We start from the raw sequence: 17,449 nt of genomic DNA, 5'->3' as shown, positions 1-17,449 counted from the left end.
TGTCATATATGACCTTTATTATATTGAGGCAATTTCCTTCTATCCCTATTTTGTTAAGAGTTTTTATCATAAATGATTATTGGATCTTGTCAAATGCTTTCTCTGTGTCTATTGAGATGATCATTGGTTTTTATTCCTCATTTTGTTAATGTGGTATATCACATTGATTGATTTACAGATGTTGAACCATCCCTCTGTCCCTGATATAAATCCCACTTGATCATGATGTATGATCTTTTTGATGTATTGCTGTATTTGGGTTGCCAATATTTTGTTGAGGATTTTTGCATCTATATTCATCAGCAATATTGGCCTCTGGTTTTCCTTTTTTGTGTTGTCCTTGTCAGGCTTTGGTGTCAGAGTGACGTTGGCCTCATAGAATGCGTTAGGAAGTGTTCCATCCTCCCTAAGTTTTTGGAATAGCTTTAGAAAGACAGGTATTGAGTCCTCTCTGAAAGTTTGGTAGAATTCCCCAGGGAAGCTGTCTGATCCTGGGCTTTTATTCTTTGGGATGCTTTTGATTACTGTTTCAATCTCTTTCCTTGTGACTGGTCTATTCCGATTCTCTGTTTCTTCTTGATTCAGCTTTGGGAGGTTGTAAGTCTAAGAATTTATCCATTTCCTCTTAGATTGTCCATTTTGTTGGCATATAGTTGTTCGTAGTATTCTCTTATAATCCATTGTATTTCTGTGGTATCTGTTATTTCTCCTCTTTCATTTTTAATTTTATTTATCTGAGCTTTCTCTCTTTTTTTCTTTGTAAGTCTGGCTAGGGGTTTGTCAATTTTATTTATCTTCACAAAGAAGCAGCTCTTTGTTTCATTGATCCTTTCTACTGCCTTTTTTATTTCAATAGCATTTATTTCTACTCTGACTTTTATTATTTTTCTCCTTCTGCTGACTTTGGGCTTTGTTTGTTCTTCTTTTTCTAATTCAGTTAGGTGTAGTTTGAGATTGCTTATTTGGGCTTTTTCTTATTTGTTAAGGTGATCCTGTATTGTGATGCATTTCCCTCTTAATACAACTTTTGCTGCAGCCCATATGAGTTGGTATGGTATATTTTCATTTTGATTTGTCTCCAGATGTTTTTTGATTTCTTCCTTAATTTCTTCAATGATCCATTGCTTGTTCAATAGCATGTTGGTTTAGTCTCCACATCTTTGTCCTTCTCTCAGCTTTTTTCTTGCAGTTAATTTCTAGCTTTATAGCATTGTGTTCGGAAAAGATGCTTGTTATTATTTCAATCTTCTTAAGTTTATTGAGGCTTGCCTTGTTTCCCAACATACGATCTATTCTTGCGAATGTTCCCTGAACACTTGAGAAGAACGTGGACTCTGCTGTTTGTGGATGTAGTGTTCTATATATGTCTCTTAGTCTAACTGGTCTAGCTTTTCATTTAATTCCACTGTTTCTTTGTTGATTTTCTGTCTGGATGATCTGTCCATTGATGTCAGGCACCTTTTTGAAGGGCACCACACATTCCTGTTTCTCTCACCCAGTGGAGTGACATCAGCACCAGATGTCTGCTTGTGGCTGTTCCTCCCTTCCAAAACCACACTGGAATTGCCCACGTCTTGACCACCAATTTTGACATAGTTATAAAATAGCATGTGGTTTGAAAGGAACTGCCCTTCACTGATGACCACATGTTCTAGAATTATAAGTAGAGTAAAATAGAAGGTATAACTGATCCGTCTCCACAATGGAATTGGAATTGTAAAAATCTAAAATGAGGGTACTTTTGGTTTTGGGAAGGTAAGCTATTTTTAGCAATAAAACAAACATCAGTGTAGCAGAATAGAAGAAGAACGGGCTTTGGCATCAGACAGACTTGGGTTTGCACCCCAGCTCTGCCACTTTCTGTTTCCTAGGACAAGTTATTTGATCTCTTTGAGCTCCAGTTTCCTTTCGGCATTATGAAAAACGATACGTCTTATAAAGTTGTTCTGAAGTGTAGAAAAAAAGGTAAGTTGTTTGTGCTCAATATAAATGACCTTGGTGCTGCTGTTAACTAGTGTCAGTGCTGTTGGGTGTGCACTGAGTGTGCTCAAACTGTGTCCTTACCTCGTTCTTTGAGTCTTACCTTAACCTTCTGATGTCTCACAGTGGGGCCTTTAACCTTCACGTGGCTGAGACAGGAGCCCTGGTGAGAGTCTGTGACTCACCAAGGTCATACCTGTTTCCTGGAAGGCAGAGGACTAGAACCCAGATCTTCTGAGGGCTCTTCCTACTCTGCCACATATTCTTCAGGATCTGTGTTTTCGTCTTAACTCATTTGCTAAGAATAGTCTCAGAAATGCATTTAATTTATCCAGAACTCTCAGGTCTTTTTCTGGACTGTCAAGGAAAAAAAAAAAGAGGAAAAGGGCCTGAACAGTGAAATTAATTTTCTCTTGTGTTTGATCCACTTAGAAATCCTCTCAGGCATCCAGATGTCATGGGATATCACGGACAAAGCACCTCTCTGGTGGGATTTGTGGGCTCGCCGTTCATGGATCATGGGGATCTGGCTCAGGGTCAAGGGCTGCTCTCCACAAATAAATGTCCCTCGTTTGCCCCGGTTGTCAGGCCCAGCCCAGGCACTGGTTTTGGCTGACAGTGGTTTTATTTCCCTGAGGAAGAATTTGGTGGGGTTAACACACAAGTTTATGCTGCATGTCTGCCTGCCCTGTCGTGTCTGTAAAGTGATTGTGTTACATTTCTAATTGCAATGATGAAAAAATACAAGTCGTGTGTCCACGCAAACAGAAGTTTGTTTTATTTTAGATTGGCTGGATTCATTTAAAAATGTCTGACCTGGAAGTGAAGGAATTGTATTCAAGCACATTAATTTACCAGATTACCCATGTCCCTACCCCCAACCCCTGTTCCTGAATCAGGTCTGACAGGACTCTGGCTTCTACAGCTTCAGCAAGATCCATGTATGATTTCGATGTTCAACAGGGATTGGGAACCACTGAGCTGGAGACCCAGAATCCAGATTTCCACTTTTTAAGCTGCTACATTGAGGCCTAATGATAGTAAAGTGCCATCAGATAGATGACCAGGGTTTGCTTTGTTTTTTCTTCTTTTTTTGTGAGGACACTTTACCCTGGGCTAACATCCATTGCCAGTCCTCCTCGTTTTGCTTGAGGAACATTAGCCCTGAGCTAACATCTGTGCCACTCTTCCTCTACTTTGTATGTGGGATGCCTCCACAGCAAGGCTGATGAGTAGAGTAGGTCCGCACCCAGGATCTGAACCTGTGAATGTGGGCCGCCCAAGTGGAGTCTGCGAACTTAACCACTCTGCCATGGGGCTGGCTGGCCCCCAAGGGTTTGCTTTTTTTTTTTTTTCCAAACAGCATGTGATTTCTCTTATATTTCAGGCACAAAGATGAATAAAACTTAGTCCCTATGCTCCAACATATTGGGGAACACATTTATCAGACAATTTCAATGTAACATGCAAAGTGCAAGGACAGGAAGGCGCCAAAGCCAGATACTCGGGGCCTAGGGCAGAGTCATGGCGGGCTTCCCAGTAGAAGGAGGAGTCTGTGGGATGCACAGGAGTTGGGGAAGGCATAGCCGTGAGCACGGGACACATCATAAGCAGAGGCGCAGAGGCACTCAACTGACTTGCAGCCATGGCCTGTGCTCCAAGGATCGTGGCTTTTCCTGTGTTGAAAGGAGAAGCTGCGGCGTGTGGCTCTGGATTGGAGTTGTGAGCTCCGTGCTTGAGAGGAGCAGGCATTTCTTTCTTACTGAATTTCTAGGAGAGGGCTGAGTCTGTTGACTTGGCTGGTGACTCCTGCCATCTTGTAGGCCTGGGAGATGTGGAAAGTGTCGGGGTACCCTTGGCAGGCTCATCCGATGAGCTGGAGACTTCAGGACTCGTGTGAGGCTCTTTCCCTCCTGGGACTTGTGCTTGTTCTTTGGGATCTGTTGCTGGCACAATGGGATGCTGTCGGGACAGCAGAGTTCTTTCTGTTCCTGGTGCAACTTGACTTTTCTCAGATTTTTATTCTAGTGTGTTTGACTTTATTCACAGCTAAGAAGACCCTGGTGGGATGGTGAGGCTGATAAGTTAACAGTGTATCTCACATTGCTATTGTAGCTCATGTGGAAAACGAAGAGCAGTACACCCAAGCTCTGGAGAAGTTTGGTGGCAACTGCGTCTGCAGAGATGACCCAGATTTGGGAAGCGCGTTCCTGAAGTTCTCAGTGTTTACAAAGGAGTTGACAGCGCTTTTCAAGAACCTGGTAAGTGTCATTATGCATGCAGCTATCGGGCAGTGTGTGAAATGCCTCCGGTTACTTCAGTTGGAAAGGCAGCTCAATAGAGGAGAATTAAGGTTTGTTTGATAAGCTAGGATATATTTCGTAGCTCATGTGTACCTAAAGGAATTATGTTTTCTATGCACATTAGGTCACTTTGGAATAAATTTTAGAATTGTAATTTTTACTCTAACAAGAGTTTTAAAATTCAATTTGGCATTTTAAATGCATTTGTCGTCTTAAGGGCCTCTGACTTCAATATTTAATAGCTTCTAAATTGTGTAGAATAGTGTGTTTCTGATAATTATAGTAGGCATTTAAACTTATAATATTTAATAAATATGTTTTAGACCCGTCTTACACAGCAAGGTAACCTATAATCAAAGCACAGAAATTACCATGAATATTTAAGACCTTTTATGCTCCAAATGCAGCGCCAAAAAGAAGTTTCATTTTTTCAGCAAATGGAAATACGGAGTTGGTGCTTCTTTCCTGTGGTAGGTGCTTGGTGACATGGGGTGAATGAAGTTCTTTGTTGCGCTTGGTAGCTCTGCGCCGTCCTTGTCGTGGGAACAGAATTCTGAAGAAGTGGGAGCCTGTGAGGGTGTCTGTGACCCTGCTGGGTGGTTCTTCCACAATGGGAGTGTGCACTGGGATTGTCCCAGCTTCTCTTTCCTGTTTTTCTCCCCCAGCTTGTCCTAAAGGTCGTGGACAACCAGACCAAGTCAAGAACTCAATAATGCTATCTATGTAGGTTGCAAACAACAGTGTCTTTTTCATTTCTCCTGTCAACAAGCTCATAACAAGTGAAAAAAATAGCTCATCATTCTTGAAATGGTGATGATGGCGGGTTTGTAAGTCTGGCCCTAGAAGGGCAGAAACAAGGGAACTTCACTTGTAAAATATTTCAGTTGGAAATGGAAAAAATAAAAAGCTGTTGCTGTGCTTAAATCTTTTACTTGGATTAATTTGAAATCTCTTGGGGCTTTTATCAAGTTCATTGCCCATTTAATACTGCCCCAGACAAGCTGACGGCACGCATACTGAGCAGTGGAGCCCTGGCCCCCTTTTAGCCCCACTTCCTGGACCCTGACAAACATGCTTATTAGGGTCTCACCACTGAGTCAGATTGGAGGGTTTTTCTTAGGTGGAGAAACTGAATGGTCACAGGGAAGAGATCTGTAGATGCTGAGCTGGGGGTGATCTAGTGAAAAAGTCAGCCTGCCACCTAGTCTCCCAGCTCCTTGATGGAGAAGCCCCTCCCACGCATGCAGAGCTGCTAGCCAGCTTGTTAGTGCGCCTCACTCTTAAATGTGAATGAACAGCCTCCAGAATGAAAGAGACCAAAATAAACAGAAAAAAGAACTGAGGGAAACAGAGACAATGCCAAGAGCAGAAGAAAACTTTGAAGAAAATCGATTTAATTCCACAGAGAAATCGGAATAGACGTTGTATGCGAAACGGGAAATGGGATGCAGCTTGTTAATCAAAGAGGGGGAGACAATTAGTGTAAGAAAATGTATGTAAAAATCCTATGAGAAGGGCTGGAGTAGAATAAATCTCTCAGGAAATAGATCAAAAAGACAAAAAAGACAGAAAAGTGGGAAATGGATAGAAGACGAAGTGAGGATTAATCCTCAAGGTCCAGCATCCAGCTGACAGGCATTTCACAAAAAGAGAACAGAAAATCAGAGAGGAGGACATGTGAATGCAACAGTACAAAAGATAGTTTCTAAAACTGAAGGATTTGCATCTCCAGATTGAGGGGCTCGAGAGTGCCCGGCTCAGAAGGGAAAAGCACCCACTCCAAGGCATCTCTTTGTGAAATTGCAAAAGATCTTACTCACCTCCAGAAAGCACGAAGAGTCACAATGGCATCGGACGTCTCATCAGTAACACTGGAAAGTTTAAGGCGTGGAGCAATGCCACTAAAATCCTGAGGAGCGTAATTCTAACCTGGAATTCTACCCAGCCAACTGAGCATGAGAGTAGAATTAGAGATATTTTCAGACATGCTAGGCTCAAAAAGTTTAGCTCCCATGTGTTATTTCTCTGAAACTCCTAAAGGACGTGCTTTAGCAAAATGAAGAGGGAAGCCAAGAAAGAGGAAGATGTGTGAGTCAGGAAACAGGATCCAGCCAGAAAGAAAGCAGTGAAAGGGATCCCGGGAGGATGCAGAGGGAGGCCACAGGGCGGCCGAGCAGGTGGCTCGGAGAACAGCCAGCCCAGGATCTGGCAGTGTAGGAAACAGGGAGGCAGAAGGCTGGGGTCTCTCCCCTGACCCCAAGCAACTAGCTCTTTTGTCTTTATTCAGCTGCTCTCTACACCTGGGTTTTCTAGGCTGTAAAATGGAGGTAACACCAAACCTGGTTTTGTATATAGAGTACAGCTGATTGCTTTTACACGTCTTAGCTTATTTAGTCCTTATAACAATCCCATAATGTGAGTTGGTGTTATCTCCACTTTATAGATTAGATAACTGAGGGTCTGGGTGGTTTAAAGAGCTCATCTCTCCCTTGGGACGGCTCTAAGTCCTTGCCAGCTTTTGCACGTGTGCCTCCAGATGTAGAAGAGCCATATGGTGGAATCCTGAACAAACTAACTTGCACTCAGTTATCAACATGAGCAGCTACGCAGGTAAAATGAAAGCAGCTCCTTCTTTTTCTTGATGTCCAGGGCCTGGACATGACTGGTACATTGCCCACCAGCCCACAGCTTTACCACTTCTGAGCGCTTCAGAAATCCCCGCAAGGCCTAGTTGTTGTCCACCCTTCTGCAGTGAGTAAGTTATCAGTGGCCATCATTTGATGAGCACCATGGTGCAGAAAGCACTGGGCTAGGCGTGAAGGGTGTAGTGGTTCACAGTAGTTCGTTTAAGCCTCCTAATAGCTGTGCGAGATAGCTTATATTCCCTTCATCTTACGTGGGGCGCATACACATTAAGTAACTGACCGAGTTTTTAGCCCCCAAGGGACAGAGTTGGGAGTCATGTCTAGGTTTTAAAACTCCAAACCCATGCTCTTTTCACTGTGGTATTTAAAGGAGTTAAGGCTTCTTGTCAACTCCTTGGGAGAAAAAAAAAGACTGAACAGAAGAGAATGCAGTGCAGGGAAAGGTGTAACATGAAGAGAAATGCAGAATGGGGCCGCACTGTTGCAGTGGCCGTGGGTCAGCCAGAGGCCTTGGTTTCCTCATCCTAAAAGAAGAATGAGAAACCATTGCCTCATAGGACCTCATAGGACCAGCATCAAGTTAAAAGGAGTGAGTGGGAAAGGTGTTTTGTAAATTAAAAGCCTAGCACACGGGTGACATTTTAGTGTCGTTATGCTGACCTACTAATGTCCGGGCTATAGTGGCTTTCTAAGTCCATGTGCTTCACCTTAGTTTCGGCTTTTACTTGATGGAGTTAGGATTGTTGATCCTGTTTCCCGGCAAATATCAGAGAGAGAGAGAAAAGCTCTTATTTGTGCCAAAATTAGCATTCACCAGGCCTGATTTTCCAGGCCAATGCCGGTGTTGAGGCTGCACGGCCCTCAGAGCTCCAAGTGGCCTCTTCTGAGAGCTGCTGCTGAGAGTGAGCTGGCTATGGGAGAATTCTCCTTTTTTGGCGTTTTCTATACCATTCTTATTCCTATTTTTCATTATATCTGTCCTGTCTCTTATTTTTAAAGCCTTGCTTTTACTTTTAAAAAAGTAAACACGTTTAGGGGGCCGGCTTGGTTGCGCAGCGGTTAAGTGGGCACATTCTGCTTCTCGGCAGCCCAGGGTTCGCCGGTTCGGATCTCGGGTGCAGACATGGCACCGCTTGGCACGCCATGCTGTGGTAGGCGTCCCACATATAAAGTGGAGGAAGATAGGCATGGATGTTAGCTCAGGGCCAGGCTTCCTCAGCAAAAAAAAAAAAAAAAAAATTGGGGAGGACTGGCAGTAGTTAGCTCAGGGCTAATCTTCCTCAAAAAGAAAAAAAACAGTAAACCCCTTTAAAAAACATTTCAGTTCTGCATGGCCAAGATTCCCACTTCTACCTCTTGTCCAGAAAGAACAATAATTCCCATCTACCTGCTTTGCAGCCTGAAAGAATGTTCATGGAGCAGTTGGAACATCTCCAAGGAAAGGCCAACTTGATATAAAGTGAGATTTTGTTACTAATGGGTGAGATTCTCACCTTCTATGAATTTTTTTCTGCAAATAATGCAGGAAAAAGGGAAAAGCAAGGCAGCTCTGGAAATGTAACATGTATGAAATTAAACTGGTTATAAAGTCAACCCAACATCTTAGGTTCTTTTCCTCTTACCAGATTGATGTGAAAATCCTGGAAAGATTTTCCAAGAGCAAGTTCTGTGCTGAGAAGTGGCTTTTTAATGAATTGCTGCATTAAAGGATGGAAAGGTCCGTTACAGACATGTGGTCTCTGTCTCTGATTTCAGAGAATTGGTAGTGAAATTTATACTCTCAGTGCACAGAAGCTGCTCTAGGTGAAAGTAGTGGCCAGCAGATGCTGAGCTGAGGATGGAGTTCCAGTGCGAGAATTGAGAGCAGCCCCAGGGCTGAGGAATTTCACTTTATTCACATCAAAAGGGGAACCTGAGGGTTCCACTGACCAACATACACATAAGTCATGAATTTTTTTTACACGCGTGATTGGCGGTAGAAGACATTATAGCCATGGAGTAAAGATCTGATAAGGTTCTGTTGGGGTGAGTGGTAGCTTGCGGCTTTGTCTGTATGATGCACGCGGTGCTTGGCAGAGAGGCCTTCCCACCCTGCTGCATTGGGAATAGTGCAGCAGCCTCTCTTCCCAGCACCATAATCTTAGGTGAGAGATGAGCTGATTCTCTATATTAATAACGCTTAGCTCGTTGCTTCATACAGAGATCCTTGAACCAGAGGTCCTCACCTCCAGTACTTCCATAAACTTTCTTCTCTTTTAACTGCTTTTGTTGAAATGTCTTGTATTTTAAAATGTCTTGCATTCTTTCTTATTAAACAGGGGCACTGAGCATAATTTTAGGGGGAAGACTTACCATTGTTTTGGACATAGATTAATGAACTGTGCTGAATTCTAGAGAAAGCCCCAGTGGCTTGTACGTAGTATGTGGGAATATCTGCCCTAGATTGGCACCAGACTATCAACTTTCCATTTCCGACATCTGCTTTTTAATATTCTGACACTCTTTTCCCTGCTAATTGCTGGTTTTTACCACTATCAGAGTCTCCAGTGTTTCTTGTTCCACAGCACTCTGAGCTGGAAAACAAGATGATTTGGCTTGTTAGACTTGTAGGCAAAGTAAGAATCTATGAGCTTTGAGTGAGGAACGCTGAGGGCTAGGACTTCTGGAGGGGAATAGAGTTCATGGATGGACCTACCGACAGTTACTTTGGACACCCAGCAACCTCTGCCACTGATGTTTTAATCAGGCCTAATGTCTGCTTGGAAATTCTTTGTCTGAGACTTGCAAGACAAAGTAAGCTACTTCCTACAGTTAGAATCCCTGACCAAAATGAAAGCACATCCTTAGTTTGACCAGAACAACAGTAACAATAAGGCTAATGTCAGAGCCCTGTGTTTTTGGTGGTAGCTTAGCCATCTAATATGTGTAAATTGTACTTTGATGCTGTTTCTTTTTTTGGGAGAAGCAGTGTTACCTCATTGTAATGCCCACAGTACACTGACTTCTAGAGGTCAGAGAAAGTGGCAAAAGCCATTGGGGGAGAGGACAGGGTGGGAGCGACGCCTTGGGCATGGGAGGAGAGCTCAGCTGAAAGAGTGACTGATCACCTGCTGGGAGCTGGGCCGTGCTCTGGTGCTATACGGGGCAGTAAGCGCTAATAACTTTCATCTGGCTTGGAGACACGCAGATGTGTTTATTATAATGCAATGTGTGGTGTGATAGCCACTGTACAGATGCCACAGTGCCCTGAGGGTGAGGCCCCAGAAGGTGAGGCAGTGACTCCAGCCCAGCCTTGGGTCCTTGGGTCCCTAGGATGAAGGTGGGGCAGGGGAGTCCTGTGGGCTATCACAAGATGTCCTCAGGTCCATCTGCACTCAAGCATGATTGCAAAGCTTACAAACACACGCCTTGCACGTATTCTTTAACGACTTGTCAAATGTGTGGAGGACATGCTGTTATAAAATAATCGTTTGAAAGCGTTAATGAACTCAAAACAGGGTTTCTTTTTGTTTTCTTTTGTCATTGTATATTTTCTCAGTTGCTGGCTATTGGAAGTAGCCCTCCATGGTGTAGGGGACCTCAGGCTTTTAAAAATCTTTTGTGAAACCTAAGGGAGAAGGTGTGGACAGGCTGGGTTAGGAGGATGTGAATGAAGGTGGAGGACCACCTGGGCAGCAGAGGGGCAGGAAGAGAAGCTCTGATGAGTAACTGTTGGCTTTGGTGATCAGGAGGGCACAATGACTGTTTCCCTGACTCTGCTGTAAGGGCAGAAGACAGGTTGCAGTAGCATGAGGAGACATCACGCGGAGGAGGAGAGACAGCAGGTGTTCACTGTTCTGGGGGGAAGTTCATAACGGAAGGAGAAAGTGAAAAAAGGAAGGTTTTTAGATGAGAGAGACTTGAGCCTATTTCTAGGCCTCGGGGGAAGGAGCTGGTGGCTGGAAGAGGTTGATGGTGCAGAAGAGAGGGGCTGTGAGCTGTGAAGGCTGTGCATCCTGTGTCTCCTTCTGTTGGTGATATGCTTACCCAAGAGTCAAGCCCCTGCCTCTCCGGGGAGAGTCATCAGCAAATTTATATGGGTGAAGTCAAAGTCCTAGCTTTTTCTTGTGTGTTCCTCTTTCTTTGGGAATTTTCAGCTGTTTATTAATCATTCCTCAAAATCTAAACCTTGGCAAACTGTATCAATACCTGTATATTCCAGATTCTAGTTTACAAAGCACTTGGACATAGTTCGTTTCATTTGCGCCCCCAGGAGCCCTAGCCTTGCACTCAGTGGAATCACATGGGGCTTCTTAGAAATGCAGACTCCCAGGCCCTTCTCCCCTTGGCCTACTGAACCAGAATCTCCGTTTTCATAAGATCCCCACAGCGTGAAAAGGCACATTAAAGTTTGAGAAGCATTGCCCTAGAGCAGGGGTTCTAAAGTGTGGTCCCTGGACTAGCACCAGCATCACCTGAAACTTGTTAGAAGAAAAGCCATGGGCCCCACACCATCCCAACTGGATGTGGTTCTCAACCTTCACTCCATCAGCAGCACCTGGAGGCTGTTAGAACACTCCTTTGTGGGCGCCATTCTGAGAGTTTCTGATTCTATTTGCATTTCTGGTGAGTTCCCCAGGGATGCTGCCCTCGATGGTGAGGAATCAGCTGCTCTGGAGGACTGTCTGTATACACACATACATGTAGTGTATACTGGTGCAGTGCTTCCGACGCTTCCCCCTGGGGAGATTGAGGCCAGGGTGCCAGGGTCCAGCTGATGCCAGCAAATACCTTCTAACCTCGGATTCTTGGAGGTAATAAATTTGAAAAGATGCTTTTATTTTTGGTTCATGGCTTAACTAAATATTTTAGCATCCTGTGGTTTTTAGAAGTTGTGGATTGCATGGATCCTGGGTTCTTCTGTGCTGACCTGTCTGTCTCTCCGAGTTGGCCGTCTGTGGGTTTTCAGCAGGGTTGTAGGTAGTCCCAAGTGTGTAGTTTCATCATCTGTTCTCCAGTGGAAGAGGGGGGCAGGAGGTCAGTGTTTTCTTTCTACTTAGAACCTGAAAGATCAAAGCAGCCTGGCTGCCAGTGACTTGACGTTAAAGGCAGAAACCAGGTCAGCTGTTTCCCCTCTTTCTTCTGGTGTGAAAGTTACCAATGTGTTTTTGGCAGCTGGCTGGTTTTGATCTTTCAGTTTGTGTTAAGCACTCAAGATTGGCAAGGGCTCTCCCCTCTCCTTTTTAATTAAACCATCAGAGTGGCTCTGCTGCCAAAGAACCTGCCCTGGGAGCACATATTCACAAGGGCCCTGTGTGAGGGTGTGAGAGAGAGTGGGTGTGAGCACGTGCACGTGCGTGCAGTAGACCTTAGGCAGGGCTGTCGTGCTCCGGGGAAGAAGTCTCTTCTCTTACACCAAAAAAGAAAGTAACTAGACGGTCTTCCTTTGTGAAGCTTCCTTGCACGCATCTGACAAACTGCTCTGTATAACAGGGATAGAAGGAAATTCTGACGTGGACGGCACTTGGGAGGGCAGCGTGTATTCAGTCTCAGCTTATCCGGCTCTGGTCTTGTGTCAAGTGTGAGACTGAACTCTAAGGTCAGCCATCCTGGTGGTAAAAGGATGGGGCTCTGGCTTCACTGTTCACAGCTCAGCTCTGCTACTTCCTAGTTGTGTAATTTGGGAGCACAGTGAGTGGCTTAACCTTCTTTGTTTTCATATCTGTAAAATGAGGATAACACCTACTTCTCAGAGTAGTTTTAAGGATTAAATGAGATTAAATGGCCCTGTGCCATTTAAGGATTTATTCAGGCCATCTTACCTACTACCTTCTGCTTCTCGCCAAAATTTTCTGACTAGGTAACCATTCTTTCAGATAAGCAGCCTTTGGAAAGAACGTAGAAAACTGTTCTTTGAACTCACTGGGCACGCGCCTGCCCCAGGGCCTTCATGTTAGGAATTCCCTCTGCCGAGAATCTTCGTCCACCAGATTTTCACATGGCTCTCTGCCTCACTTCCTTCACCTTCTGCTCATATGTCACCTCCTAAAAAGGCCTCTTGGCCACTATTTGAGAGCCCCATCCCACAAATAATCACAGCAGCTTTATTTCTAAGATTTGTAGTAGCCCCCAAACTGGAAACAACTCAAGTGTGTCAACAGGTGTCTGGATAAGCAGATTGTAGTATATCGCCAGATGATGGAATACTGCTCAGCAAGAAAGACTGAGCTCTGGATGCAACAGCGTGGACGCATGTCAAAGTAGGTGTGCTCAATCTCAAAGCAATTATGAAGGAAGCCGACAAAGAGGACTGCATACTATGTGATTCCACATATATGAAAGTCGAGAAAATGCAGACTGTTCTATGGTGACAGAAGCAGATCATTGTTGCCTGGGGACTGGAGATTGAGGAGTGAGGAGCTGGGGGATGGGCTTGCAAATGCGGCACAAAGTAACTTTTGTGGATGGTGGCTATTTCACTGTCTGGATTTTGGTGATGGTTTCTTGGGTGTGTGTATATATACATATATATATATGTCATAACTTGTCAAATTGTACACTTTAAATGTGTGCAGTTCATTGTATGTCAATTACACCTCAATAAAGCTGTTTTAAAAAAGTTTTTTAAGCCCTTGGTCTAAAGTGTTGCTGTCTAATAGAACTTTTTGCATTGCTGGAAATGGTCTGTATCTGCTCTATCCAATATAAATATAAGCCACTAGGCACATGTGGCTTTTGAGCACTTGAAATATGGCTGGTGCAACTGAGGAACTCAGTTTTTAACTTGATTTAATTTTAACCTATTTAAATTTGAATGGGCACTTGTAGCTAGTGTCTGTCATATTGGACAGCACAGGTGTAATGCCTTACCTGCTACTATATCACCCCTAGCAACACCAGCCGGACCCTCCTGGGTCTTAGGCTCCAGCTCTTGGAGGTGACTTGAAGCTTCCAGCTGGTGATGGCTGTTTCGTATGTGCGTGTCCTTGCTGATGTGAAAGCTCTGCTAAGATTCTCCTTAACTGCAGCAGTGAGGTCTGAGGTCTTCTTGCGGCTCTCCCTCCTCTGACAAGGAGGTGTTGCTGTCCCTATGGAAGGTTGAACAGGTGGTTTGTCTTTCTTTGAAGGCTTGGTTTTATCTGTTTAACTCTGGGATTGAGCAGCATTTGCTTAAGTTAAAAAGAAAAACCCTGCAGATCTCAAAGTGTCTTTTCTACCTCTAAGTTTCTCATAAATTAGGCATATTAAAATGAACTTACATGACACAAATAAGTTTCAGGAAAGATTCTTTGGCCATATTTTATATAGCGATAAATTGGTCTTTTAAGGAAAAGCTGATAATCTGCAAAGAGAGTTAGGCTCTATTAAGGGTTTTGGGGGACAACCCTGAGGACACCTGTTCTTTTCTAGATTCAGGAGCGTAGAGCCAAGAAGAGTCTACCCAGGGACATTTTCTGTTTTGATTCTGTCTTCTTTTGGCTGCTCCTTAAAAATAGAGAGCTATGATGTGAGAATCCTATCTAGGTTGAGGCTTCTAGACGGATCCCCTGGGCGAGATCATTTGGCAAAGCAGACTTACTCATTGCCTAAGTCAGGAGAGGCAGCACTGTGGTTCCCTGAGGCACGGCTGCAGGTGGGCCCAAGGTGGAGCTTTGGCTGATCAGCAGCTGGTGGTAACCAGTGACCAGGGGCTAAAGGAGCAGGCGAGACAGTGCCCCTGTGAGCTGAGGAATTTTTGAGGGGAAGGTCGGGAAGATTTTGGAGAGTATGGAAGTAACAAGGATAGAGTCAAGGAATTTTAAGACCAGAATGATAAAATAATTAGGAAGAAAAGCATGAAATATGGCTCTTGGCCGCTATGTCTCCCTAGCCCCCCAATCTCCTTGTCTGTCTTTGTTTGCCAATCGCTGTGACATTAGCATCCTGAGGTGGTTGTTGGTTTCTGATAGCCCTGCTTGGCTGCCTGCCCTGCTGACTGAATCATTTTATTTCTCCTTGTGAGATTACAGACCTTTGACAACTTATTGACTCATCTTGTCAGACATATCTAAATGAACCCAGGAACAGAGAGAGAGAAGGGAGGATTGTTACTTTAAAGAAGGCATGTTTGCTGTTGGTATTAGATCCATAGTTAATAGCAGTGATTAAGGTTAATAATTTGTATCCAGACCATGCGTGGTGTTTAAAAAGCCATTTTACATAACATACTTCTTAAAAGTAAGTCAGAGCATAAGAGAAAGCCTGATTCTTGCTTGACGCTGAGGAGAATATTCTAGTTGGGTTGCCCAGGGATAATTTAATTCTTCTCATAAATCATAAAAATTTCATTACTCATAAATTGAGGCTGGAGCTGCTGAGCACAAGGGATGTATAATAATCTTTTGGCTGTGGTTTTCATCTCACTTGGCCAGAATGGAGGATGGTTCTTTTAGCTGTGGGCCTGAGGATCCTGGGCTGCCCCAACACACATAGTCAGAGAAGGATTCAGAGCCCGGCCTCCGTGCTTCAGGGCACTCTTGCCAAGAGAGGACGTCTGGGCTCCAGTGCACTTGTTCTCGGGGCCTGGGCAGAGACAAGAGCCGTCGTTTCCTGAGACGCTCACCCTGAGTCAAAATGCTTCTGTGCTGTGCCGGTGACATACGTAGAGCGTGTAAAAGCAGAGGGCAGACACAGGCTAACGTCCAGGAGTATGGAAGCTTTGTTAACAAATCCATTGATGAGGACTGTTTATATTTGTAATAATTTCTTTAAAAAAACACAGCTTTATTGAAGCATATTTTACATATAAAATTCACCCATTGCAAGTATAGAAGCCAGTGATTTCTAGAGACTTTACCAAGAGGTGCAGCCATCACCATAAATCAGTCTGGGGACATTTTCTTCCCCCAGTAGGGACCCTCATGTCCTCTTACAGTTAGTCTCCATTCCTAGCCCCTGCCCCAGGCAACTGCTAAACTACTTTCTGTTTCTTTTATAATAATTTAGCTAATTATTTTCTGGTTAGGGAATAGTTTCTTATTTTAGATTATTTTAATAACTCCAGAAAGAAAAATTGAGTGGAATGAAGGCCAGAATCCCCATAGCTGATCTGGCATCCAGACTTCTCTTTTTAGATACTATCTTCCTCTGCCCCTCTGCCCACATGGCTGCTGTGCTCCCACGTCTGTGACTCTGCCTGCTGCTCCACACTGTTCCTGTTGCCTGGAATGCCCTCCACCCCATCTTCAAGACAAAATTCTCCCTGTCTTTTGGAGATCTAGCTCACATAAACCCTGGTCAGCAAAGATTTCCCTTGTGTTCAGACTAAAAGTAATTTCTCTTCTCGGAAATCCCACGGTGTTTTATTTATGGCTCTTAGAGTTTTCACATTGGCAGTTTACTTACTTAAGTAGGTGCTTTATCTCCCCTATTAAACCCTGAGTTCCTGAGGACTGAGGTTCTGTCTAATCCATCTTTCTTTCCTAACCCCTCGGTACCTCTCCAGCTTCATCTCCTGTCATTCCCTAAGGGTCTACGCATCTCCTTTGTAGCATTTATCACAGTTGTAATGGCTGTTTAATGTCGTGTTCACCACTAACTTGTGGGCCCTTTCCCCACATCTAGAATGAAAGCAAGCCGGCCAAGTGTGTTTGCGTATCCACAAATTTTCACTCTCTCCGCTTTCATATTTCCCTCTGGATACCAAACCTTAGTTTACCTCTTCTTACCCTGATATCTGTCATCAGTACCTAAGTTCTTATTTGACTTAAATAACGAATAGTCTTAAAGTAGATGTGCAAACCTAATTCTGATGGAGGTTCTTTTCCCCTGCTGTAGAGAATCTTGTTTTTCCTCATTCATGAATACGTGCATGCTTAGATACATCTGTTGTAAAAAAACCTACTAAAGTTCTTCCTAGAAATAGGATTTTTAATCTGCAAGTACCTTGTTCTTTTTTCCCGCAACCCGCCGTGAACTGAGTTGCTCTGGTGCCCTTGGTTCAGCCTGCCACCCTCACAGCTCTCACCCTCCCCTTCGAGCTGTTTTCCTGCCCTATCTCTTGCACATGGCTTGTCCAAGATGGTGCTGCATTGGCTCCTCTCCACGCAGCCATCAGGACTGCATTGATCTGTGCATCTGACTCCAGCTGTGGCTCTGTACGGTCATGTGGGTGAATGGGCAGTGTCTCAAGGTTCAGTAACCGAGACAGTTGCCTTCTTCCCAAGCCCAGGTTAACCCGCCTGACTGTTCAAAGACAAAGTCATCGTTTCTTTCCACAAGGAGCTATTGGGATCTGTAAAATAGCTGCGTGTGGCATGTCTTAGACTTTTTAATTTTTCATATGTATATATTTACTCTTCCTCCAAGATGGGAAGCATTGTGTTTATTTTGTAGCTAGCTTGTTGCTGTCTACACAATAGGCACTTAATATCTGCATGATGAATGAATTAACAAATTCACATTTGCCTTCCCTATACGATGTTTGGTTTAAAAGTACTGATGTGTCTCTAGATTCTGTCTCTTGCATATTAGATGCTCAGAAAAATACTTAACTGTATTGAT

General features: G+C 44.0%; 1 protein-coding gene across 5 annotated transcripts in view; it reads left to right on the top strand.

Moving 5' to 3' along the window:
* The window catches only part of ASAP2 (ArfGAP with SH3 domain, ankyrin repeat and PH domain 2), a 177,173-nt gene that overhangs the window by 81,251 nt on the left and 78,473 nt on the right, over nt 1–17,449 (top strand). For 4 of the 5 annotated variants that reach the window (XM_046662932.1, XM_046662931.1, XM_046662930.1 and 1 more), the window contains exon 3: nt 4,096–4,241. In XM_046662932.1, the coding sequence (XP_046518888.1) occupies nt 4,096–4,241 (146 nt within the window). Of the gene's footprint in view, nt 1–1,880; nt 1,966–4,095; nt 4,242–17,449 lie in introns of those variants that run through there. The other variant, XM_046662933.1, reaches the window with a different exon arrangement.

This window comes from Equus quagga, chromosome 5, assembly GCF_021613505.1.
Source record: "Equus quagga isolate Etosha38 chromosome 5, UCLA_HA_Equagga_1.0, whole genome shotgun sequence".
NCBI lineage: Eukaryota > Metazoa > Chordata > Mammalia > Perissodactyla > Equidae > Equus > Equus quagga.
The sequence above is the reverse complement of the archived record's forward strand: the minus strand, read 5'-3'. Positions and strand labels throughout refer to the sequence as shown.